The 26,869-nt window shown below is 38.3% G+C and overlaps 1 protein-coding gene across 3 annotated transcripts in view; it reads left to right on the top strand.

Moving 5' to 3' along the window:
• The window catches only part of cdk14 (cyclin-dependent kinase 14), an 868,117-nt gene that overhangs the window by 306,020 nt on the left and 535,228 nt on the right, over nt 1-26,869 (top strand). For all 3 annotated transcript variants that reach the window (XM_028817112.2, XM_028817115.2, XM_028817113.2), the window contains one exon: nt 21,639-21,718. In XM_028817112.2, the coding sequence (XP_028672945.1) occupies nt 21,639-21,718 (80 nt within the window). The remainder of the gene's footprint in view (nt 1-21,638; nt 21,719-26,869) is intronic.

Below are 26,869 nucleotides of genomic sequence, written 5' to 3'. Positions count from 1 at the left end.
TGCCACAATTTTGTGTCGCCTGTTTCCATTGTGATTTTTCCCATGATTCACTGGTGCAGCACTGATTGTGATGTTATTGGTGATTAAGTAGAAATGTCACCCCAAAACAGTCTCTAGTATCTGTAATTTTATGGAAACTTATTTCTATTTATTCCTAATTACTGATTATTTGAAACAAAGCTCTATTTTTTACTTCAGTTTTTGGTTTATGAGTTGGCTCTGATGTTTATCTTTTGACCTTCAATTTTGACCTTCATTTTTGATCATGTTTTGCCCTTGTTTCTCCTTTTTCTTATTCTTTATTTTTGAACTGACTGCCTTTTCAAGAAAAGAAGTTCAAGAAAACCTCGCCAATCCCAACTAGTCTAAATATGCTAACACATTTGTTAACTGGCTTAGGCACTACAACATCTTTACTACTTTACTCCATCCATCCATTATCCAACCCGCTATGTCCTAACTACAAGCTCACGAGGGTCTTCTGGAGCCAATCCCAGCCAACACAGGGCACAAGGCAGGAAACAAACCCCGGGCAGGGCGCCAGCCCACCGCAGGGCACACACACACACACACGCACACACACACACACACACACACACACACACACACACACACACACACACACACACACACACACAGCACACACTAGGGACAATTTAGGATCGCCAATACACCTAACCTGCATGTCTTTGGACTGTGGGAGGAAACCGGAGCACCCAGAGGAAACCCACACAGACACGGGGAGAACATGCAAACTCCACGCAGGGAGGACCCGGGAAGCGAACTTGGGTCTCCTAACTGGGAGGCAGCAGTGCTACCCACTGCACCACCGTGCCGCCCTTTTACTACTTTACTACTTACTAATAAAATAACTGATACATAAACATTAAATAATTCACACATGCACACTCAAACTACAAAGACTGATCTGTTTATTCCTGCTTGTAAAATTTCAATAATGGAAACAGTGTGAAATGGGTGGATGAGGGCAGATGCCTCACTTCTGTTCTGATAATTAGTGATTAGTGTCGTTCCTTGACCGCTGAGAGAGAACAGTGTTTTCTGGATTCAAATTAAATAGGGGAAAGTGTGTCTTTTAATATGGTAAGTTCCTGCAGCTGTTATAACCATCACTGTGCTGTTTGTCTGCTCATACAGTATGCAATGGAACTGGGAACAGTTTATGGAGCTTTGCTTAGCAGGGACCCATTTTGCCAAGGGGATGGTAGGGCACGTTACAGGTACTGCACGTGCCTGGATGGCCTCTTCATGTGCAGTAAGGATTCACCTTTAGATGTTGAACTGCTTAAACTGTCAACCAAGTATCGCTCTGAGACAATGAAAGTCTACATATCCTATCCTGGAAAAATAAAACCATTTGCAAACAGCAGAGCTAACTTGATGTTTTAATGGCTTCTTTTTGTGATCCTTGCTGAATTTTTTTTCCACACTCATCACCACCAGGCAACATGGGGGGAGCTGATGTAAACATGCTTAGTAAGAATGGTGGTACTTTGTGGATTTTATTTAATGTTCAGAAGAAGTTTTAGAAAATCAGATAAAAGTGCTGAACATCATGATTTTGGCACTTGAATAAGGATTTTTATTAAATATTGAATCAGCTCCAAAATCTGATATATTCCCCAGCCCTAAATGAAGCCCTTGTATGTGAGCTGACAAATGATAACAGCACCAGGTTGGAGTGTGCCCTTGGGTGACACATTCTGAGTCAGACAATTCTTTACTGCTGCCTTAGTTTGCCTTGTACCTTTCTGCTATTCAGCTAGTCATTTTCTTTGTTGTATTTGGAAGCTCTTTATTTGTGGAGGGCAGATGGCTTCTGAGATATGGCGATATATAAAATAACCAACTACAAAACAGAAATTGGAAAGCAATATTATTTGGAGTTATTTCTGTACTGCAATAAACCCTGAGAATCTGAGTTTAGTCCTTTGCGATCCATTGCCATATAATATAATGCATGAAGGACATCCTTTCTTCTTTTGAGAGGAAAGCTTTGTGCAGCTTGTTCAAGCAGCTTTTCCTCTCAGCCATCTGACTGAAGCAATTTCTAAATTGGACACCTTTTAGATAACATGCTAGCTTGCAAAATTGTAATTTTCACGCGGTCTTCCTATGGATTAGAATGCCCACATGCCATTACACTCCTTCACATTAAGGGATGTGATTGCCAGTCTCCTATCTACACATTAGGGAATTATGTCTTTTTTCTATTTTTCTGAAATATAGACCACAGCAAGCTCTTCTGCAGTGGAGAAATGTACTTAATGGATTTAAGGAGAGTGAAAATATGAAGCAGCAAGTGATATTGCCACTTAGTTCCTAGCTGGGGTTGACATCTGGGTGCATTTTATATGTTGTCTCATGAGTTCTTTGATTATTTTTGATAATCCTCAGGACCTAATGTTCTTTTGGGTTAAATGATAGATTTAATTTGCTCTTCTGCACATACTGTACCTATGTAGATGGATTATGTGTGCCCTGTCATGGACTGACTGGCAGTCCAGTAATGGTTTTTACTTCGTACATTCTGCTTCCAGTGGAGTTTTTTTCTCATTTGCAATGGTACCTGTCATTATTATTACATAGAAAACAAGAATCAAAAAGGTTTGGGGCTCCATAAAACAAAAGCAAAATTAATGAAAAGCTTGTGCTTTGCCAGTTGATACTGATGTCATCCTGATATTTCTTCGAGGAAAAACTGTCCTGGGGATTGTAAAGTACAATGCAATTAGCAGGTCAGGCCTCAGAAGAACTCATCTGTGTTGTAGTCCTCCTGGCTGTAGAAGAAAAAGAAGATGACAAATAGTAAGTTCACAGTGTCACCTCAACATTTTTCCCAGTGTCCTCTCAAACTTGGCCCGGTGAAATTCCCACGCAAATTGCAAGTGCTTTAAAAAAGTATTTTATTCATCTGTTTATTTTTTTTTTGACAAGAACAGGGCATTCAGCTCAACAAAACTTTCCAGTCCTATACACCTAAGTCATCCAAATTACCGTATATGCTTGCATATAAGTCGGGTCTTGAAACCCAAAAAATTGATCATAAAATCAGACCCCGAACTTATACACCCGTTCAAAAATGCGACATTTAATTTTTTTTTCTTGCTTCCTCCAATCTCGCACCTGTTTCTCAGACACATCGAATTTTGTTGCAGCAGCGCAGTTACCAATTTCTTTCACAACTTCAACGACATTTAAATTAAAACCAGCATCATATTTTCTTCTGATTGAACACTTCATTGTAGTTAATGGATGCTCTTATGATAAAGATGTATGAGGGTGTGAGATACAAAAAACACAAAACAGTGCAAACGTGGCTTCAGAATAGTTTGGGTATTACCGTGTGGTCATGTAGGCGCAATTCATAGAAAAAATCAAGCTGAGATCTGAAGGTCCCTAAAGACCTGCGGCCTCATGTATAAACGGTGCGTACGCAAAAAAATGTTGCGTAAGAATGTTTCCACGTTCAAATCACGATGTATAAAACCTAAACTTGGTGTAAAGCCACGCACATTTCCACGGTAGCTCATACCCTGTCGTACACAAGTTCTCTGCTCAGTTTTGCAGACTGGCAGCACCCAGTGTCAAAGCAGTGCTACTGTTCCTGTGTGGTTATCCTTTCTTTTTTAGATCCACATCCCTGACGCGGCTTTATAAATACACTGAAATTAACCGCATATTGTTTATTAGTTTAATGCATCTGATTGTAATTAACCTGTAACAATATAATGGTCCACAGAATGGTCAAACTATTCCAAATACCATAACTGCTTTAGCGTTGTTACTCTCACTGCACCTTCTTCTTCTTCTTTCAGCAGCTCCCATTAGGTGTTGCCACATCGGATCATCTTTTTCCATATTACTCTCACTGCACCACTTGGAGTATTTATATCACTGTATCTGAGTGTGAATCACAGCTGTACAGCAGCTGATCGGAAAGAGAATTATCAGTATACAGCATCAAGCACACACTGCCTCAGCCATGCCGCCTATTTGAACTGCTCTCATATGACAAACACTTCAGAGCCTTTCCTGTACTGACCTCGCAGTTCAGAAACAGTTTCATCCCAAGAACTCTAAACACACTCAATCAGTCCATCAAGTGCTCCTTGTAGAACGCTTTGTTCTTATAAGTTCAATTACTTCACTGTAAACTTGCGATACAGTTATAATATTGCACAACCTGAGCCACTTTATAAAGTGCATATTTACATATGATGACGATATCATTTTTAAGATGAAATGCAGCAGAATGTGTTTATTATATTATACAGATAAAACTTTAACTTTAACTACACGGTGCTGCAGCGCTAGTGAGCCGATGGCACTCCATTCACAGATTGTTCCTGCCTCACGTTGTATTCTTGCTGGTGCTGACGCGACACTGGAAGGATAGATGGATAGAATAATTAAACACGTACTACGAAGATATTTCGATGTTCCTTAAACGTTTTGAAGAATCGGCGTTCTAAGCTTACAGATGGCTTAACGTCTATAACAGAGCTGATTGTGTGGCGATTGGGTATTTGGAGAAAGAAAAGTAAGGACAGGAATTGGGGTTTAGTACGTTTGAAAGAAACAGTACTACTACAATAAAGTATTTCATCGAAGGTCGCGCATGGCACAGCAAGCATCTTGCGTGAGACATGAACAATCACTGCGCCACCGTGTTCCCATGTTTAATAATATGCTTTAACTCCTATCATCATGAAAATGATATCACGTATACATCTCAGTATTTTAATTATTCAGAGAGCTGTAATATCATGAATGTAATGGATTCGGTGTCCTGTCGGAGGAAGAGAAAGCCGGGAAGCACGTAGTGATTCACACACATAGAGCACATACTGTAGAAGATCAAATACAAAACAAAGCATTTAACATGCTACTTTAGTTACGATGGGATTGAGAAACTAGTAAATTAAATGATTTAGGATGAAGTTTATGATGTTCTACTTTAATGACAAAATAAACTACGTGATTAAAGTGGAAATTTAGAGATTAAAGTTGACATTTCGTGCTTTTTTCCCACTGTGTGCCTTTTTTTTTCTCTGTACCCTAATAAGTTTTCATATGACATACAGACAGTGGGCTACGACTCGCCTTTTCACGGCGACGTTGAACAGTGACAACTTCTTATTTATTTCGGGCACTGTGCGACTTTGCGAACTTGAGCTTTCGAGTTTTTCTGACACACTATGTCACTCGATCAACTTCCTTTTGTTGTTTATACCACTGTTTAAACCAACAAATAGTATGTTTTTCCTTGCCTCCACTTGGTATTCACTGACATTCTTTTATTTTTCCTCTTGCTTTTGCCATTGTCTTTTCACAGAAAGCTGAGCTTAAGGGTTATTTATATTGATTTGCATATTCAAAGAGGTGTAATTCTGGGAGGAGTTGGGGCCTGCACGTGTGTTACTTTTCACGCTGACCGGGATTTATGGAGCGGAACAACATGGAAGTTGGCGTTCGCACAGATTTATGCATCTGGATTTTTTTGTGCATAAGCACATTTCCGCTTTTGTGCTTTCGTCATGTTATAGTGTGAATTCTATGCACAGCATTATGCATGAGGACCCTGGTCTCTACTATACTACTTGGTAACTTATTCCATGTGTCTATGGTTCTCTGTGTGATTAAAGACTTTTTAACTAATTTCAAAATGTACCCCTTACAAGTTTCCAACAGCGTCTACATCTTCTTTTTGAACTCATTTTAAAATAACAGACTCGATCAATGGTACTAATTTGCTTCATAATTTTAAAAACTTCAATCATGTCACCTTTTAATCTATCTAGATTCACCTTCTTTAAGCATCCCTCATAGCTCATACCTCTCACTCCTGCCATCAGCCTAGTCACGATTCTCGGGACTTTTCTTGCACTGCTGTCTTTTTTGTATCCTGGAGACCAAAACTGCACATAGTACTCCACGTGAGGCCTGACTAGTTTGTTATAAAACTTAAGAATAATCTCCTTTGTACTCTACACATTGTGCTATATAACTTAACATTCTGTTAACCTTCTTATGGCTTCTGTACACTGTCTGGGTATAGGTAGTGATAAGTATGCCTCCTTGGTCCTTCTCATAGAAGGGTAGTTTCAGACTACCCATTGTATATTCAGATCTAACATTTTACTTCCTACAAGCAATACCCTACATTTACTTACATTAAATTTTTCATCTGCCATAAATCTGCCCAGGCCTGTATGCTATCTAGGTACAGCTGTAATGACTCAACTGATTCTAGATTATCTGCCATTCTGCCTAGTTTGATATTATCTACAAACTTACCAGCTTGCTATTTATATATTTTTAAAATGGCTGTGTCTCCATTATTACTTTTAATAATACTTAATTCTGATAAAGTTCCCCTCTCCATAACCCATTGCTTCTTGTGTTTTAGTCAGTTTTGCACTCATCTACCCACTGCTCCATGAATTCTCACTTTTATCTTGATGCCTAGCCTCACATGTGGGACCTTATCAAATGTTTTCTGAATATCAAGATAAATAATATCATATGCACCTATGTGATCAAATAGATCTGTCACTTCCTCATAGAACTCCAGTAAAACACAGCTTTTGTCTCAAAACATATGTTGACTATTTGCTATTACTCCTGTTCTAGGCCAGTGGTTCCCAAACTCAGTTCTAAAGACCCACTGTGGCTGCAGGCTTTTATTCCAGCCAAATTCACAATTAGTGATAATAATTGATCTCATTTATTTAGATTTTTTTTTCCCTTCTCTAATTCTGCCATTAGAAAAGCACAGCAGTATAATTTTTACATTTATAAGACATTTAGAAATATTTCTACTTTTGCTTTAAATGCTTACCTATGTTGTTGTCCTATCATTTTGCTATTTTTTGTGCAGTTTGCACACTTCATTGTAGCCTAATAATGATAATTAAAACAAACAGAACTAACAGCCAGGTAAACAACACTGAATGATGAAAGGCTGCAATAACTTTAGCGTCAGACCCACTGATTAATAGATAATAAATTAAACAATTGGAACACCTGGTAAAGCTGAAAAATGTTAAAAAGTTAAAAAAAAAGTAGTGATGGGAAAATGAAGCCTCATGAAGTTTTGAGACTTTCTTTCTATTTGAGCCGAAAAAGATTCGAAGCTTTGAAGCCTCAGCCCCGGTATGAACAGCGACATCTGGTGGTTAACTGAGGTCAAGGAAAGCTCTCAAGAGTGCAAGTGAAGCAGCACTCACTGTTTCAGTCTCATGTCACCAGTAAAAGGTCAGAAAATTCTGTGTTCATTTTATTCTGCTGAGGCCCTTGTCCATTTTATACTATTTAATGAAAACACCATCATTAGACATTAAAGTTTGAATCTGAAACACTGGACTAAAAAGACACACCAGAGATATTTCCTACTGCAGCTTTACAAGTGGTGACGGAGGTGTCTGAACATGGATGACGTGCTGTTGTTGCTAGACAACTCTTGCATGCACACCAAACACCGGCCTACACAGTACTGTATAACTGAGACACGATAATTTTATCATTTCATTTAACAGTGTAAGAATAAGATTCTAATCAGAACAAAAAATGTAGACCATAAGAAGGCAACATATTGTACCTTATTCGGTGGTGTGAGTGCTCCCAAACTTTTGAACACCGTTTTCCACTGTTAGTCGCCATCTGTCACCAAAGCTCTCCAAATCTCTCCTTTCTCACAACCAAACATTGTTGAATGAGAATGATACATTTTATATAGGCTACCTGTTAATTTAGTGCCAAAGCTGTCAGAACGACTTAACGCTGTCAAACCAATGAAGCGTGCTGTAAAGCACTGATGACGTTCAAAGCTTCATACATCAAGGGTCATGTGACAGCGGTGTTTTGACACAAGCTCTGACACAGTGGTTCGACTCACTACTTCAGATTGACTGACACAAGGCTTTGACGCTTCTGTATCATTTTCCCATCTCTACTTATAAGTGCTTAGTACATTTTAATTTGTTATTTCTCGATTGACTCCAAAACACAGAGACTGGGAAATAACAGGTTACTTAATTGGGCTAGGAGTCCAATTAAAAACAGAAGTTGGTTGGAGCAAAATCCTGCAGCGACAGAGGGTCCTCAGGACTGAGTTTGGGAAGCACTGTTTAGACAATTGTGACTTAAACTTTTCCTTAATAATTCCTTCCATTAATTTACCTGTGATGCACAGTAAGCTTACTGGCCTATAGTTCCTTGGATCAACTCGATCACCCATTTTATATAAAGGGATAATATTTGCTATTTTCGTAGGAATTTCCTCAGATTACAGTAAGTTTTGAAAACATATGCATTTAGGGTTTATATATGCACTGACTAACCTCAATGATAAATGCTATCAGGTCCTGGTGATTTGTAAGATTCCAGCCTATTTAATCCAAGCAGTATTTCACCCTCTACAATTTCTACATCACTCAGTACCTCTTTAGTAGTCCCGACTGGGAGGTTATCCACTTCTTCACACGTGAAAACTTCAGAAAAATGCCACTTTAGAGCATCTGTTATTTCACTGTTTTCTGTTATTTCACTATTTTAATTTGCCCTTACTATTCTTGATAGATTTTACCTCTACCTCCTACTTAACTGAAAGGAGACTTCACTTCTTCATTTGGTGTAGTACGCTGTCACACATGGGCACATGAGGATCACCTTCTAGTCTCAAATAAGGTGTACAATACAACAATGTGCCTCGCAGTTAGGAGACCCGGGTTCGCTTCCTGGGTCCTCCCTGTGAGGAGTTTGCATGTTCTCTCCGTGTCTGCGTGGGTTTCCTCCCACAGTCCAAAGACATGCAGGTTAGGTGCATTGGTGATTCTAAATTGTCCCTAGTGTGTGCTTGGTGTGTGTGTGTGTGTGCGCCCTGCGGTGGGCTGGCACCCCTGCCCGGGGTTTGTTTCCAGCCTTGCGCCCTGTGTTGGCTGGGATTGGCTCCAGCAGACCCCCGTGACCCTGTAGTTAGGATATAGTGGGTTGGATAATGGATGGATGGATACAACAATGCTGTCTCTTTTCTCCTCTTTAGCCTTGAAAAGCCATCTGTTGGGGGGCACCTAGGCCATGCTCACTGTCAACTAAACCATGCCTCTTGCAAGTGGAACGATACATATTTGAGGGCTTCCCGGAAGATGTTGTCTCAGCTTGAGGAACACAGCCCCACATGATAAAGCTCCCTGACCCAGACCTGCTCAAGAGAGCCGGTTTGCTTGAGAAGCCACAAGGGTTGTGAAGGGATCTTATTACACCTGATTTTTGTTGCATCACTGCACGCTCCTTTTTGTTTGGTTCTTTGGACATTTGCAGCAAACAGGGTGGCCAGTTTGGCACCCCAAATTTTCTTTGGGTCTCCTGTCCCTCATTTGTCGTTTACAATGGGTATATTACAATGATTGTACCCAAAATCAAAATTTACACTGGATAGAACTTCTTGGAAAACTACCCAGTCTTTCCCCTTTAACTAAAACAGAGGTTCAGTAAAGCAGCCCATCTATCTATCTATCTATCTATCTATCTATCTATCTATCTATCTATCTATCTATCTATCTATCTATCTATCTATCTATCTATCTATCTATCTATCTATCTATCTATCTATCTATCTATCTATCTATCTATCTATCTATCTATTATCTGATGTCATTATAAGCAAAGCAAGGTTATAAGTTCCAGACTGTCTGCTGAAAGTTCTAAGCATAAAGCAACAGCCAGACTTCCACAGGACATCAGCCCATCACAGGACATATTTTTGTATACGCTGACATTCCAAAAAGGTTATTTTAACTCAATGTATATCTTTGGACTGCACTAAGAAGATAGGGTCCATGGAACAAACCCAAGTGCAAATGGTAAATACACACAAACTCTAAACGAAAAAGGCACGCCAGCCAGAAATTGAGCTTGAGTAAAATTGCTGTGAGGTGCAGAATTGGGTCTCAATATTTAATATTCAGCTTTTGATTATGGTGTAGTGTGTTTGATATTTTTAACAAAAATTAGACTTCCAAGACCTGGCAGGCATACTGAGAGTCTGATTAACCAAGTTCAGTAAACCTTTAACAGTGAAGCTAATACATGCCTTTTAAATTGTGCCACTGTTTATGTATTATCTTTAAAAACTATACAGGATCCTAGATACTAATACTAACAGAGGATAAACAATGAGAGATATGGGCTTTACTAAATGAACACAAACTAAAGGAGTCCAAAAATGAGAGTGAAAATAAGCAAAACAGAAATCCCTGTCCGCCTAACATCAATCGTACTTACTTTACACCGCTCTCCACCACTAAAGGCATGTCTTGTCTTTGGTTTTTCTCTCCATCACCTTTGTTAGGACACAGCTGTCGCCTCAAGTGAACTGTTGTTTTAGCCTTTATAAAATCCCTGGAAGGCTACGGATATCTATACCACTTAATCATCTTTGGAAAACATTCTACTGTAAAAAAAATACTTTCATATTCAAGATGACCACTATGCATCCACAGTATTGATTCTGTCTTCTGCTTCAAAACGGTCATCGACCTGAGCCAAATAAAGGGAGCATTAGGCTTCTTCTGTAGTGACAAACATGGACCACTCACTGGACATTTCTTCTTCTAAGTTACAAGTTTTTTAGGGTCGCTTGAAAACACAACACAGTTCACATGATATAACAAACATCCCCTAAAAAACTGTTGAATGTGCCTTAAGGTGCACAGTTTTTATTTCAATCATAATGAAAAATCTGGCTTACTGAGTGTTGGAGTAAACCACAATATGTAAATCTGGATAAAATGTTCACCTTAACATAAGCTTTAAAAAAATGGGAGAGATTTAGGTGGCATCCACTTCTTCCTCCCCTTTCTCAAATGCAAATTATTTTAAAGACTATACCACTATTTTGGCAAAATTTGATTCATTCTCTAACCATGCTTTCCATGATTTGTGTATGTTTGACCATACTCCCTTACTTATTTACATCTATTCGATTCTGTTACCATTTTATAATTTTAAATCTATGCACGTGCTTGTAGGCTTTCTTATAAGAAGCATGCTATATAAGATAAAATTGATTTGAGCTGAATCTATCTCTGCTGTTCTTTCTGCGCCTTCTGCTACACACCAATCCCCCTGTTCAATTCCATTTCTTCTAGCCTGCCAGTACACCCATAAATGTAGATACCTGAGTTTCTCTGCCTTAAATAAAATTACATCAGTTAAGCACCATTTGTAGCCAAACAACAAACAATTAAATGAAAGTTCTGAATATGAAAGTTGTCAGTGTGAGGCAAATTGCAGAGTAAAAGGTTTTCATAATATAATATAATATAATATAATATAATATAATATAATATAATATAATATAATATAATATAATTTATTTAATAATATAATATATTTATTTTGGAAAAAAGTACAATTCACAGAAATAAACTTAATGATAGTATCTCTTTCTAGATATGATACCCCTTCATTATAAAAAAATAAAACATTACATTTAGAGAAATTTTCTTAACTTACATTATATACAGTACCCAAACCTGCCTAATGCAATTCAGGATTACAGGGGCTCAATCCCATTCCAACGCTGGGTTCAAGGAAGGAAAGGGCCCCAGGGTGGATGCCAGTCCAGCACAAGACCCACACAAACACAACTTTACCCAGGGCTAATGTGCAATTGCCAGTTACGCTAACCAGAATGTGAGAGGATAACTGAAATACCCAAAGAAAAACTCACTTAGTCATGGACTGGAATGGGATGCTAAGTCTGAATTGTGAACCAAAAAGGTGACAGCCCTACCCACTGCAACTCAGATAAGTGCTGATGCCAACCTTGAATTTATATGATGACAGCAGTGGTGTCACAATTGGATATATGTTCTTACACTTACCGCAGTGGGTACAGCAACATTTAGATCAATGAAGAAGGTTCTGTTGATTTTGTAAAGAGTCGCCTTTTCTTTTTTTCCATGCACTGAACCATGGTAGCAGTCCGATTCTGAACTTTGGAGCCTCACACAGCTCATCACTCCTCCTCCGTGTTCTTACATTAAATGCTGATAGAAAGGAACATTCATCCCCCTAATTGTGTCTGTTTTGAAACAGAGTGCCTAAGCCTCCACAGTCTTGTATTTCCTATCGGCTTTTTTAAACACCTGTAAATACTAAATAAAATATGTTTTACTTCAGAATAAATTATTTTAGTGATATGGATCAGTATTTATTTTATATAGAATTCTTAGTGGCAGGTGGCATGTTCTGGCATGGGCTAGAAACCAGAAGTTATTTCCAGAGTGTGTGTTCTTCGCCCTTTCTATTGGTCACATGACCTTTAAATATTCTGATATCATTCCATATTTAATAATTGTTATATTAGATTCATAGGTTACTTTAAATGGGCCCAATTTGTGCACATGCGTGTGTACATTTTGTATGGTCTCTGAAAGAAAAAAGTGGCTTGAGAAATGGATGGATGGACTTTCGTGGTGGCCATTGTGCCATAGCACTTCCACCAATGCTAAAACACTACTTACAGAAATACTTATTAATAAATACCAGAGATAGTTTGCCCAGGATGACCTAGCCAAGAATAGGATATGACCCCTTTAGTTTGTGATTTAAATGCTAAGGGGATGTTAGCCAATAGACTAGATTGCTGGCAGACCATGTTGTGAGTTTTATATAGTTACTGCTATATTATAGATATATGTTTATATGGAATTAAAAGTGAAACTACATTTATTAGTGTAGTGTAAATGTTGACACATGTGAAAATTTGTATTAAGAACTATATTGCCCAGAATATGATTGCTTTGCGTGGGCAGGTAAGCTGACTTTATTACTTTATGTTGCATTAACATTAAGATGAGTTGCCAATAAAAACCTTTGACTTCATAAATAACAAGGCACGGCTCATTGTTCACAAGTTCCATTTGCAATATCCCATATCCATCTGCATTGTACAAGCTTAGACACGTATGCCTAGACATTAGTCAGTCAAGGGCTGCATGTGCAGGATTCATGCTGGTACCAAAACAGGATATACTGTACTATCTTCTTTCTGGCTGGGACAAAAATATTGTATTTTGTTGACAAGGAAGCTGACTTATTTTTAACAAGTAATTAAGTGACCCAGATGTCAATTTAACTCAGTGCTACTAGTTGGGAATGCCAATGATTCATCCATTAATCCAGTAATCTTATTTACTAACATTTGTGTCAATAGTAACATAAAGAAATCAACAAGTTTGTTGTTTTACATTTTTGTGATCAAACGTTTATTAAAAGTTCAAATGAAAGACAGTAGTCATGTGTAAAGATCACCAGCATACCAGGTATAAAAACAAATAATGATGACCATGTAAAAGAGAACAAGATTCCAACAATTACTGGAACACCAAAGGAGACAGGAGAAATGTATTAAGATTATGTGAAAGAAACAGCCGGACACACAATGAAGGTTTGGGGCAGCCACCCGTATAGTTTCCCTGGCTGCAAAAGGCTTTAAAGTAGCATACACAGTGTACAAACAGAACTGTTTAAGAATGGAGGATGAGGGTTTTTTTTAGGAGGTTCACAGGAAGTGACGTCCTCGTGGCTGGGACAGGAAGGATTTCTCGTGTTTGGTCTACTGAGAGAAAAGAGAGAGATTTAGTGTACTCTGCCACCCCCTGGCATGGCGTGGCATTTCCTGGTTCCTTTAGTTGACTCCCAAGTGCACGTGTCTGACAATTAGAAGCATGGCATGGACCATTAGTCCAAACACAATACCTTGTCACTTCTCTAAATTGGAGCTTGATGATCATTGGATCTGTTCTGCCAAAAGGTCAAATGAGGCTAGGTTCAAGAAAGAGGATTTACAGAGGTATACAGAGAGAAACAAGAGATTTCCAGCACAAAGCTAAGATTCATTTTTAATGATTGTACCCAGAAAAATAACCCCTGCTGGATAAAAGTGAAAGTGAGAGTGAGAATAGAGAAATCCAGGCAAAGAAATGTATAAGGTAAAAGGGGATTTAATCAGAGTGAAATTCCTTTGTATTATGATAAAAAAGAGGTCAAACCCTATTATAATGCTCTCATTAGGTGATTTAATAGTAGTAGTAAAGATTCAATAATAAAGAAACTCCCAAAAAAGAACATGGATATCTGCTGCTAAATGATCTGCAACAACTTGAAGAGGCACAACAGGAAAATGAAAACAAATTGAACAGCTTGTGGTTATAAAAATCTTATAGTCCCTAATGTTAGTCTAATAAACTAATAAAATGCAGTGCCAAAGACTGCACCCGAATTGGCTGCATTTTAGCACTAACACATGTGGAATATGGCCGGCAGCTTATCCCGGCCAATACTCCCAAGCCGCCAGATGGAGCCATCCCTGCAACATGGAAGGGCCCCGAATTCCAGCAGGGCATCATGGAACTTGGAGTCTTTCATCACAGCCCTGCTGGATACTGTGGGGGCCACCAGGGGACGCTGCAGGGAGGCTTAAGGACTGTATTTTCCGTATAACCCAGAAGTACTTCTCAGTCATGCTGACAGAGGAAATGACGTACTTCCGGGTTGAAGAAAAGAAGGAATTTTCATCATGACCCGGAAGTGTTATAAAGTCACATGGACTGAGGGACAGAAACACTTCCGGGTCAAGGACTTTAAAAGGACTGTGGGAAATCACAGAAGTGAGCCGAGTTGGGAGGAAGGGTGACTGAGCTGCTGGGAGTGGAGTATTTGTGTATTGATTAGTGTATTGTGCTTATTATTGATTTATTGGGGTATTGTGGAGTGGAGGGTGCTTTGTGCACTTTATTATTAAAATAAATAATATTTGGACTTTTACCTGGTGTCTGACGAGTGGTCTGAGGTTTTAAGAGGACGACAACGCCCCCTATCTGTCACACATAGAAATGAAAACAAACAAAACAGCATGCTTGTCTAAAAAAGACCCCAATGTTAGTCTAATAAATGAGCTAAAAAAATCAGAATCACATAGAACTTCAAGGGTCAGTTAAGGGCACATGAAAGCACCAAGAGGGATAAGCCAAAATCACACAAGAAGGAAAACAGAATACAAATGATTAAATGAGAACACAAAATGAGAATCAAAGTTTGGAAAAAAAGCAAAGGTCCTAACTGGTGGAGTCAGTGGCATGTAAGTCTGATGGGGGTACATGGACCTGGGGGAGAGATGATGATTTGTGGGCCAGAGCCACCCTGAGAAGCTATGCAGAAGGTGTGTTTGTGTGCGTATGTGTGTGTCATTGAGTGTGTAACAGAGAAAGAGAGACGATCAAGCACTTAAAGACCAGTACTTATTTAGGATGGTCTGGGTTGGCTCCCCAACCCTTGGCAATTCTCAAACCCAGATACATCAATAACATGTCCTAGGATGAGTCATGCATTGACGACACATAACAACAAGAGATGGTAATAAAAGGGCCAGTGCTTTTGTTTCCCGTGCTCACCAATAAACAAAGTGCAGTGCAATCTTCAGATAAATAAATCATTTTCTCATTAAAAGCAGGTGTTCAGGCGGAGTTTAAAATCTACAATTAACAAACAGTAACTTATCCAGAAAAGATGGAGGTTAAAATCCCAGGCAGAATCTGTCCATCCTTTAAAATCAGCCATGAGCCTCTGTGCTTCTACAGCAGACATCTCCTCTGCCTACCGACAAGCGCAATCATCCTTTTCTCTCTTCAGCCATAGTCCCTGGGTTTCTGGGAGAACAACCTCCTGTTCCCTGGTGTGCTTGACCATACACTGCTCTGCGGGTCTCACTTTCCCGATCTCCCACCTTCTCTCCAGATTTGCCCTGGCTCTCCTTTTCCTTTCACTTTTGTTTTAACCATCTGTCTCTTTTCTTTTTTGCTTATCTTCGATGAACTGTTTTCTTGCTCAGGCAAGAATTTTATCCTTCTAGGGGTTTAGGTGTGCTGATGCTAATTATAGACCCCAAGGCAGAAACAAAGCAACTGACCGAACTGCATATATCTACATGGGAATGGCCAATCTCCCCATCAACTTCCAGAGCTGCTCCTTCATGCTACCACGCACACCCACACCCCCTCCAAGCCTGAGTGCACTTTCATTTATTTAAAACTTGCACTGCTACAAACCTCTCTCAAACCCAAAATGAGACAGGATCCTTTGCTTAAACCCTTTGGTCTGAGTATGTGACCACCAACGATGGCTACTGGATCCTTCCTAAGATTGGCTCATAGATCTGGGAAAACAGAATGCAGATAATGGTATCTCTAATCCGAAGCAAGTGGTATGAGGTGGAACTGGTGGCATGAAAGAGCAGACAGAGGATGCGGCAGAAAAAAAGATCATTTGAGTTTGATTAAGGAGTGTTGGTAGTAGCATTGGAGGGTGGCCAAGGAAGGAATGGCCCCCACCACACCTCATGTAAGTAAGTGAGGTGAAGACACTGCAAGCACCAATGATGATAAAATATTGGTCAAGTAATGTCTTAAGAATATTATATATCTATTGGTTTTGAAAATCAATTGCTTGTACCATGGCAAGTGATACTGAAATGTGACACTTCTTACATAAACCCTTCAGACAAATTAAACAAATACATTTACCATTCCCCAGTGGTAAAGTGAGGTCAGTGGCTGTTTAGCATTTTAAATAATAATCGCAGCACTCAGTACTTGGTAGGAGAGGGTGTGGTAGCGTAGCAAGAACAATTCTCGGGTGCTATGGGGGAGCGGGCGGCCCTACACTAAGTGCACAGGTGTGGGATCATCCGTTACCCTAATTGGCGCTGGGAGCTAATTGTCACAACTGTGCCACGTCCCCACTTTAAAATAGGAAGCAAGAGTGAGGGTGAAGAAGAAAGTAAAAGAGTCAAGAAAATAGCGAAGGTTAAAGAGAGAGAGGAAACAAGCTGGTGAACAGTCTAAGCAGGTGAATGGGAGTGAAGTCCTAAGAGGAATGAGTGGCTATCGCTCAGGAGGGGGCTGTGGGTCGCTCCTGTTGAGTGTTTTGGAAGCAGGAGCAACCATCATGCTCAGGGGTACTTTCGCTGGGTGGAGCCTGGATTGGCAGTTGTGGAAGTACAGAGTGCCCCCACTGGGTGGAGAATGGACTGGCGGGTGGAGCAGGGCTTGGGATTTCCCACAGACACCGTGGGATTGGCGCTGGAGGACATGGACCAGACGAGTACAGAGTCTGCACCTGCTGGTCGACGTCTCTCCAGGCTGCGAGGTCTGGATAGGATAAGCCAGAGAGACGTCAAGTTTTAAAAGAATGCACAAGGTTCTTGTTGGATTTTAAAATGAGTTTTCTTCACTGTGTTGTTTTAACTTCGTTTATAATTGATTTTTCTATTTATTGATTTTTAACCTCCACAAGAACATTTTTTTATGGATTATTTATTTATTGACAATTTAGAGCACTGTATTTGGGGCACTTGTTTTGTGAATTTTTTATAATAAAAGCACTTGAATACTTTTACACCTTCCCCTTGCTTCATGTGGTGTCCTCATTTGTAGAGCTCATCCCGGTCATGATTATCGACAGTGTCGGGTTCAAGAGGCTCTCCAAATGATGAGAGGGAGCATGGAGCTGGACCTGCACTGTCGCCATCCCCAGTTGAATTACAGTTAGTCAATGAAGCTATCATCCTTTATTTTGTAACTCACAAAATAAAGTGTTACACAATTTCCAGCTTTGTGCTCAGCTAAACCAAACACTATGTATACCAGCTAAAGTCATCTGGTTTTCTAGTGCCTTTTGAATATGATTAACCATCACAAATGACCAGTCTATAGCTAGTCATATCAGTATAATGTCAATTTGTCATTTAATGATACAGTACATTTGAAGATTGTCGAGACAAATAATAAATGTCATAATTGTCTTAATAATTTAGTGATTTTCACTGTACATTTAACTTAGAATGAGATTTAGTAACTGTCCACATTTACACCAGCGCTACAGAACTAACCAGAGTCATTCTCTGGAGCAGCCTGCTGTGTAAATCTCACACTGTGTGCTTCCTCCACTTTAATGATATAACCAGCTTGTGTCAAACATACTGCCAGTTATACCATTGCATGGTCTCTGATCAGCTCCTGTAGAAAATTCCACTTGTAGGAGTTGGCAGGCAGCTTGCTATGCAGACAGCAGCTGAGCCTCCACAATACATTGAGTACACTGTGACTTTCCTTCTGCATCTGTGCACATGACTCAGTGTAAAACCATAATTTTGTTCTTTCATAAGCTGTCTCCTATTACTACATTCATCTTCTACCCACTTTGTGTACTTAACTTCTGCTATCTACTCCAAATTCTATGTACATTTCTGCCGCAAGTATTATTATTATTATTATAGGCAATAAAAAAATGTAGCCAACAAACAGTACCTGCTAACTCATAACTGGCAAAACTGGCACTGGTCAACATGATAGTGAAAAATGGTAAAGAAAAAAAATAAATGAATAGAGCTGACAGCCCTGATATTTACAATATGAACAGCTGAATTAACAGTTTCACAGAGCATACCACATCTGATGAGGATCTGGCAGTTTTCAGTAATATTTGGTCGATATGGATTTTTTAGAACAATAACGATATTGATAAGTGGGCAGGAAAACTGACCAATTACATATTTTACTGATATTGCTGGTGTGTATCAGTAGTAGGTTTTCCTAGAAGAAGAAATTAATTTATTTCTCTGTCAGATGTAGGGTCTTCATGTGCTCTTGTGAAAGAGGAAGTATATTGGCTTGTCTACCACTTTCTTTTGATTCTTGTGGCACGTTGCGATTTATTAGTTTTATATAAAAATTTTGAGTCATACCATAGTTTTACAGGTAAATGAAAAAACTATAAGGTGAATTCCTTTGTCTTTACAACTGCACATGATAGATAGATAGATAGATAGATAGATAGATAGATAGATAGATAGATAGATAGATAGATAGATAGATAGATAGTGTGAAAGATTGAGGTCTCCGTGACCCCTTGAACCCTCTGATCAGACGTCAGACACCAGATAAAAGTCCAATATGACTTTATTTTATCAATAAACAGTGCACAAAGCACCCTGCACTCCCCGATACCCATATAAATAAATCAATAATCAATCAATAAACCAATCCTCCTCTCCCAGACGTGTTACCACCCGTCCACCCAGCTCAGCTCGACGTCTGGGATTTCCCATAGTCTTTTTATATTTCCTGACCTGGAAGTGTTTTCCATCCTACAGTCCATGTGATTTCTTATCACTTCCGGGTCAGATAAAAAGTCCTTCTCTTCAACCCCGAAACACGTCGTTCCCTCTGGTCATATGATTATGACGTGCTTCCGGGTTATAGGGCACGTATAAGTCCTTGAGCCTCCCTGCAGCGTCCTCTGGTGGGCCCCACGGTGTCCAGCAGGGTTGGGAATAAAAACTCCATTGTCCATAAGTCCCTGCTGGTCTTCGGGGCACTTCCATGCTACAGGGAGGGCTCCATCTAGCGGCCTGGGGGTATTGGCCGGGATGAACAGCCGGCCATCTCCCACAATAGATAGATAGATTGACTAAGCTTGAGTCCATCCATTATGACCACGGGTGTAAGGCAGTGCTTTTATTTACTACCACAGACACCCACAGTGCTGAATCCTCACCGCAACTGTGTAAAAGTCTAATCTTGATCACTTCTTACTTAATATGTCCATGCTGATCCATAAATCCATGTACATTACATGTTAGGCAAGTGATCCATTTCCAGTCGTGCAATCGTCCAGAAGAAATTTAGGAGAGTTTCTGTACTGATTGGTCTAACATGAAACTTCTTCTAATGTCTCATTTGATGTCAAACGACATGGTGTTCTCCTAGAATCTCTTAACTCCTCCAGACTGGACTAAAATGCCTTGATCTAAAGAGTTACTTCTAAATTGAGGGGCAAGAAATTGTTCTTTAATGAATGCTTTGCCAACACAGTAGTAGGTTGTTAGATGACATATATACACACACATTAGCCTAGTTAAGCATTATCATTTGGCCTTCAGTAAATCTTTGTAGGAGGAAAGTGGACTGAAGCTGAAAGCTGCCTATTTGATTATCAGCAAGTGCTGGATGAATAGCACATTTTATGACTGTGTTGTTGAGTTTATTGCTGCCTGCTTCAATAACATCTTTCATTAAGTGTAAAAAGCACCACCACCTATTGTCAATGTGTTGAATGCTCAGGGGTTCCGGTTTATCATAGTGACATAATGCAGTGAATTAAACTGTGTATCATATCTGATCTGAATTTGTTTGTATTTGCACCATCATTAGAAGCTTTCCTATTCTCATGCCATTCAGCTGGAGGCTAATTTGTCCTTTTCTAGTGAAATGGATGGCTGGCATTGTCTGTCATCTTTGCCAGGATGGTTCAAGATTCCTTACCTGGCTGCGTGGCTGGACCACCAAATAGGCAGGGTGGCCCCTGCGACAGCCAGGAGATGGGCGGAAATGGATATGCTGGTATCTCAGAGGGACTTGATAAAGGATCCTTACCTGGCCAGGATGCCAGTAGAATAGAGGGTCAGGGGGAGGTAACTTACCTGGGTTATTTACTCCCCTGAAACACTAGATGGCGGTATCCCTGGGTTATGGTACCTCTATGGATACCCACAGGGCATGTTGGGAACTGTGGGTACCACCAGGAAGTGCTGCAAGGATTAATGGTCCCAACTTCATGGGATTTCTGCCTTACCCAGAAGTGCTTCCAAGGGACAGTGTCATGGCACTGAAAGTGCTCCTGGACCCTGAATAAAGGAAGTACCTCTGCTTTAGAATCGGGAAAGGAGCTTCCACTCACTAGGAAAAAGTGGAGAAGAGAAGAAAGGAAGAGAAAAGATACATTGTGGTACTGTGCTGTATTCTATAGAGAGAGCGACCTGTCAAAGGTAGTTTATAAAATAAATGTACATGTTTGAACTCGGGACTGTGTTTGTGAGGTTGGGTTTGGGGTCTAGGATACTGTTATGCCCCCTAATGGTCACACTAGTTTAACAAGACCCTTCAAGTGACTCCAAGCTGAATTGTTATTTTGGACTGTTGCATTTTTATACAGAATAATTTTTACTCTATGTTGTTTTCAATGAAGGTTTCCATTTTTTTCTCCATTTTACATTCTTACATGCTTTCCATGCTGAAGTTTAGACTAACATCTGAGTTTATTAAAAAAAATTAAGGTTCTAGACCTGGGAGCTATCCTCCAGTGAGTGAGAAACAGTGATCAATGCTGGCTGATGTAGGCAGTGTGATTGTTTTAATGATATTTGTAAAACTTATTTTCATTGCACTATTTCTGTATATTACCATAAGCAAGTTAATTTTCATTTATTTGTCACCTTGTTACAAAAACAGATATTGTAGAATTAATGCATGGAAAAAGCAATTTAAATAGGCCTGACTTACATAGATTCATTTTGTTGATAAATTACTTATTTTACAATTCAATAGTTTTTGTGTATTGCGGCTGATTTTTTGTAATAATTATGTACCGTGAGTCTCAGTTCATTGCTTTCTTATAACATTTGAGATAATGCAAAGATGGTGATTTTTTTGACATTTTTGGTTATTAATGTCTTCTAAAATAACTTCATGTTCTTTTTTTTTAATTAGGGTAAATGGGAAGCTAGTTGCACTGAAAGTGATCAGGTTACAAGAAGAGGAAGGCACGCCGTTTACTGCAATCAGGGAAGGTGTGTGTTGTCATGCATGTCATTAATCCATCATTTTTCCTGCATTGCTGATGCTTTTAGACTAAGGCTATTGTCTTACTAAATGTCTCTTTTCAGACTTCATATCAAAAGGGGCAGAACTCTTATTGCTAAAACTATTAATATTTTTAAAGATGTTGGTTGATTCTAACTGCTTCATGTACTCCTTATTAGTAATTCTGTCCAAGTCCTTATTTCTGCTTTTCAGTGTAGCACACACATCTGTTGTGATTTGTTTAAAACTGTTTTGATGGTCATAAGACACTATTAATTTAGAAATAGGATGCCTCAATGTGTCATATTTTGAGCATGTTTCTGTCTTACTGTATAGCATTGATCAAACTAACTGTAGTACTTCTGGAAAGCTGCAGTGCCTACTGTTTTCTTCAAATTCAAATGTTTCAAATGTGGTTGTCATCAAAGCTGTTTTAGATGGAGTACACTAACCAATCATATACTCGCAAACGCAAACACATTGGATGTAATATTGAACTGGCTGAGCAAAATGGAAGTTAATCCAGCAGTAACAACTAAACCATTGATCAGACCGAATGACAACTATAGATACCAAATGTTAACCTAATTATCTATTAAAATAAACCTCATTATGAATATTAAGAAGAAGCTGGAATGATAGAATATTTAATCTAGTCACTCTTTATTCTCGGAAACTTGAACCTGTGACCTGTTGGATTTCTAAAGGTAATGGGTGAATTGTGGCTGAGCAGAGGCCCCCTGCTTTCCAAACCTCTTGCCAGTGGTCCTGACAGAATTGACTGTTTGGGTTCTTACTATTTTGCTACCCCATTTCACCACTTAGTACATCCAATTTTTGTTTCTAACATTCTCTTTTCCAAACATAGATGGTAGTACCCATTTTATATGTAGAGGTTTTATACCTCACTTTTATATACCTTGCTGTGGTCTATATTTGTGTTCTGACTGAAAGCCAGGTTTAAGTCTATGATTGTCCTACAGGAAGATGTTAGTCTTTAATCCTGTTCCCTATCCTTCTTATCCGTATGTTATTTCTAGGTTATACTGAAGCAATCCTGACAGTAGCAGGCCTAAGAGGTGACCTCAGAATAGACAAAGTGAAATGAAAGCTTACATTGCTATTACATATGCTTCCCACATCCTCTCTGGACTTTAATTGTCATCATAGTTTAAGAAAAAAGCTGACACATTGATTTGTGACTCTAATTTGCCCTGGTTTGAATGCTGAGCAAGAATGTGAAATTCTAAAGACTGCTAATCATTTCAGAGATTCCCCTGCTTTAAGGTCTCTGATTTTGAGATATTTTCATGTGTCTTACAAAAGCTAACAAAAAAGAACAGGTATGTGAAATGGGTGGATAGGTAGATTCTTCCTTGTTTGAATAAATGTGTCCCATTTTATATAATGGCTGAGACTGCAGATTGTTCATTCAAAAAGAAAAACAGTGAGTGATGTCACAATTTGAACTATGCATCTCTAAAATCTGGTACAGGTAGTTTTTGACTAACAGCCGTTTGGTTCTGATGGACTTGTCGTAAGTAGATCTGGACGTAAGATGGATCAGTATATGTATTCAAACCTGACTGTATGTATAGTACTGTATAGTAAATTCCTTAAGTCATATGGTTTGTTTTATATACTTTTTTATCATCATTCTTAGCGGATGGTATAGATTTTCTATATTTTTTGTGAAAATTATTTTTTTATTTTATTGTTGCTTGAATGGGTGCCGAACCTTTAACAGCTTCAGGAATTCTTTCCTTGTCTGTGTTATGTTTCATCATTAGTGTTCACCTCTCCAAGTGTTCATTGTGTTAACTGTGAGAGGAGGAATTGTATCAGCAGAGTTTGAGCACTCATATGTTTTCTGTTTTAACATTTCAGCCTGTTAGGAATAAACATTAACAGATAAAGGAATTCAGTGTGGTTTCATTACCACTTTGTGGCAGTTCACATGAAGCAGCACATCTTGAATCGCATTGCAGAAGCTTCAGTGGTTAACCAGATTCAAAGCCAGAGTGGAGCAGTACAGTATGTGCGGTGAACACCGGTTACAATGGGATAACTTAAAGTCACATACGACCGCATTTGCTTTCTCTCCTCACTCATACTACTTGACCACCTTCATTTTCGTGTAAAGATCATTTGCCTTTTTTCCTGTAATTGTAAGACAAACGTAACTGAACATAATCGAAACCGCAGCAGGTAAACTGAGATTGAGATGAATGAGTCAGAGCATTCAGAGCTGGTGTGGCGAAAACTGTCATTTCCACATGAGACACAGTAGTGGTCATAAGACGCACAGGTTTTAAGTCAATAACTACCTGTATATGTAATAAGAGGAGTGTTGTGATTTCAGGCCTCAAGACTTCAAAATGTCCTGAAAGTTAATAAAATACCCAGAAAAGTCAAAAATCCTCAAAAGCAGGTGTAGGGTCTACATCCTCAAAAAACAGCTTGGCCTAAAAATACCAATTGGGAGAGAGAAATTGTAAAAAAATAAATAAATAAATAAAAAACCCTGCCTGAAGAATAAAACTAATTAGTTTTAGATTTTAAGGTTTATTAACAAAAATATTCAAAAGAAAACAAAGTCCTACTTCTGTAAGACTATAATCAAAACCAAAAGCAAGACTGAAATTTAAAATAAAATAATCCAAAGTTAAATTTACCAAATCTAAGAAGTATCACAAAAGTTAGCTGTATAAAATAAGCAGGAGCTAATGCTTCAGCCCATCTTGTCCTCAGCATATTAAGGAAAAGGAAAAGAAACAAGGAAAAAAATATTTACATAATTAAAAGACCTAAAGAAAATTACAAGATGATTAAAAAACAGAAACACATTTTTGAAAAATAATTATCAAAACTTTTGCATATACCAAAGTAAATTACAAAGATTAGTAAGAAAGGTCTGAATTAGCAGAGGCCACTCAATTTCGGGGTGTTCATAAGAAATGTAATGATTTACTTGATGAGGTAGAAGTACAAAATAACAAGAACAGTTGCATTAGATATTTGAAATACAAAAATGTATGCATCCATTTAATTGTTTAAAGTCTAAATCTTCTCAATTGTAATAGATGTGTTATTTTTTGCCTTCTGATAGAGATTCATAGTAAAGTAAAGGATGAAAAATCAAAAATGACATCCTATTAACTGACATTGAAATAGTCTAAAACAATACCTCACATGCTTATGTCTAAAGTTTGTCATTTTAACCTTCTAGAAGTGGTTTTTAGAGGGCTAGGACTAGTGGTAAAGACTCAAATATCAAGAATATTATCATATTTATGATTGAAATAACATAAAACACCACTTCATACAGTATACATATTTTACTGATCCCCATTTTTCAAAGTGATAGATAGATAGATAGATAGATAGATAGATAGATAGATAGATAGATAGATAGACAGACAGATAGATAGATAGATAGATAGATAGATAGATAGATAGATAGATAGATAGATAGATAGATAGATAGATAGATAGATAGATAGACAGATAGATAGATAGATAGATAGATAGATAGATAGATAGATAGATAGATAGATAGATAGATACTTTATTAATCCCAAGGGGAAATATAGAAAGGAGTCACTTTGACCACTGGTTTCTCATTAGGAGTGAACTCCTGGGGTCAGTTCATCTAGCAGATCCTTCTGATCATTTTTAATAAAGACACCTGTTAGTTTACTTTTTATCATAAAGGTGTAATTTCCTGCACAAAATATGATTAAAAAATTGCCTAAAAATAAGGGTTTTTTGGGTCTAGAGTGCCAAACATTGGGGAGGAAACCTCAATAACCTTGATGTCTTGCATAACTAGATATCAAGACAAGTTGAACAATATATCATGTGTGGGAGTTTTCTCATGCCAGGTTAAGTTGTGAGGCACCAGACAAATAAAACTGAAGTGATTTCAAGGAGTTCCTAAGTAATTCTTATGATGACAATAAATCAAAAAAGATTGGGAAAATAGACGCCAGGGGTAGAGCTCTGATTAAACCATGACAGTAATGCAGTTTCAGTGTTGGTAAATTACAGGGGTATTGTAGTAAGATGAGTTTAACACTGCTTTTTAAAATCAATTAGTTGATGTTGTCCTACTGGCTATATACAATATGTACTGACTGCAACAAATGCAAACAGTTAAAAAATTAAGAGCAAAGATCAGGAGAAAGCATGGAGTCGAATGCAAAACAAAGGTCAAGACTAGAAGAGATAACAAGAAGACATCAGAGCCAAATTGCAAATCAAAAATCAAAGTCAAAAAAGCAGAGCTTGATTCTAGAACTAGTAATTAAAAAAATCAAAAGAATCACAAATTTTGTGCAATCTCAGTTGTAAAAGGGCCTTTATTAACCCTTTACCAATTAATTGCTCAAAGTCGTGACTCAGAGGACACTAAACTGTTAATCAGGACCTGCATCATGACAACAGAATCCACAAAGTGGCGACACCTATCTTCAAAATCAAGTGCCATCTGAAAAGACATTAAATAAAATTAAAGTTCTAAACAAATTGTTCAAATCAATAAAATTACCAGAGAATTGAATTCCCCAAGGATAAAAACCTTAGAAAGGTTGATAGATTATTTTTTATAGATTAAAATATAACATGGAAAAAAATTAAAAAGAAACTTCCTTCATAACATCCATCCATCCATCCATTATGCAACCCGCTATATCCTAACTACAGGGTCACGGGGCCCTTCATAACAATATATTAATCAATCAAATGTCAGTTCTTCTTTTATCATTTTAGAAAAGGTTTGGTTTCCCATTCAACCTTGTCCTGTGAATATGGTCTAGTTAGGAGTGTTCTTTTCAAGACACTCTAGTAGTTAATAATAATAATAATACATTTTATTTATATGGCGCCTTTCTCATGCTGAAGGCACTTCACAGAGTTTAAGAAAGAATGGCAGGGTATACAGTTTGTACTAAACCAGATAAATAAATAAAGAAGATTAACACAGTAAATTCAGAGAAAAAGCCTAACAGACAACATACTGTAATTGATGGTCTAGCACACACACACAGGTTACATGAGCATCTTGACATAGAGGCAAACTGAGAGAAGGGTAATAAAGTCAGGTAGAACTAAAAGCCTTCCTGAATAGATGAGTTTTG

The sequence above is a fragment of the Erpetoichthys calabaricus genome, chromosome 13 (assembly GCF_900747795.2).
Source record: "Erpetoichthys calabaricus chromosome 13, fErpCal1.3, whole genome shotgun sequence".
NCBI classification, from domain to species: domain Eukaryota; kingdom Metazoa; phylum Chordata; class Cladistia; order Polypteriformes; family Polypteridae; genus Erpetoichthys; species Erpetoichthys calabaricus.
The sequence above is the reverse complement of the archived record's forward strand: the minus strand, read 5'-3'. Positions and strand labels throughout refer to the sequence as shown.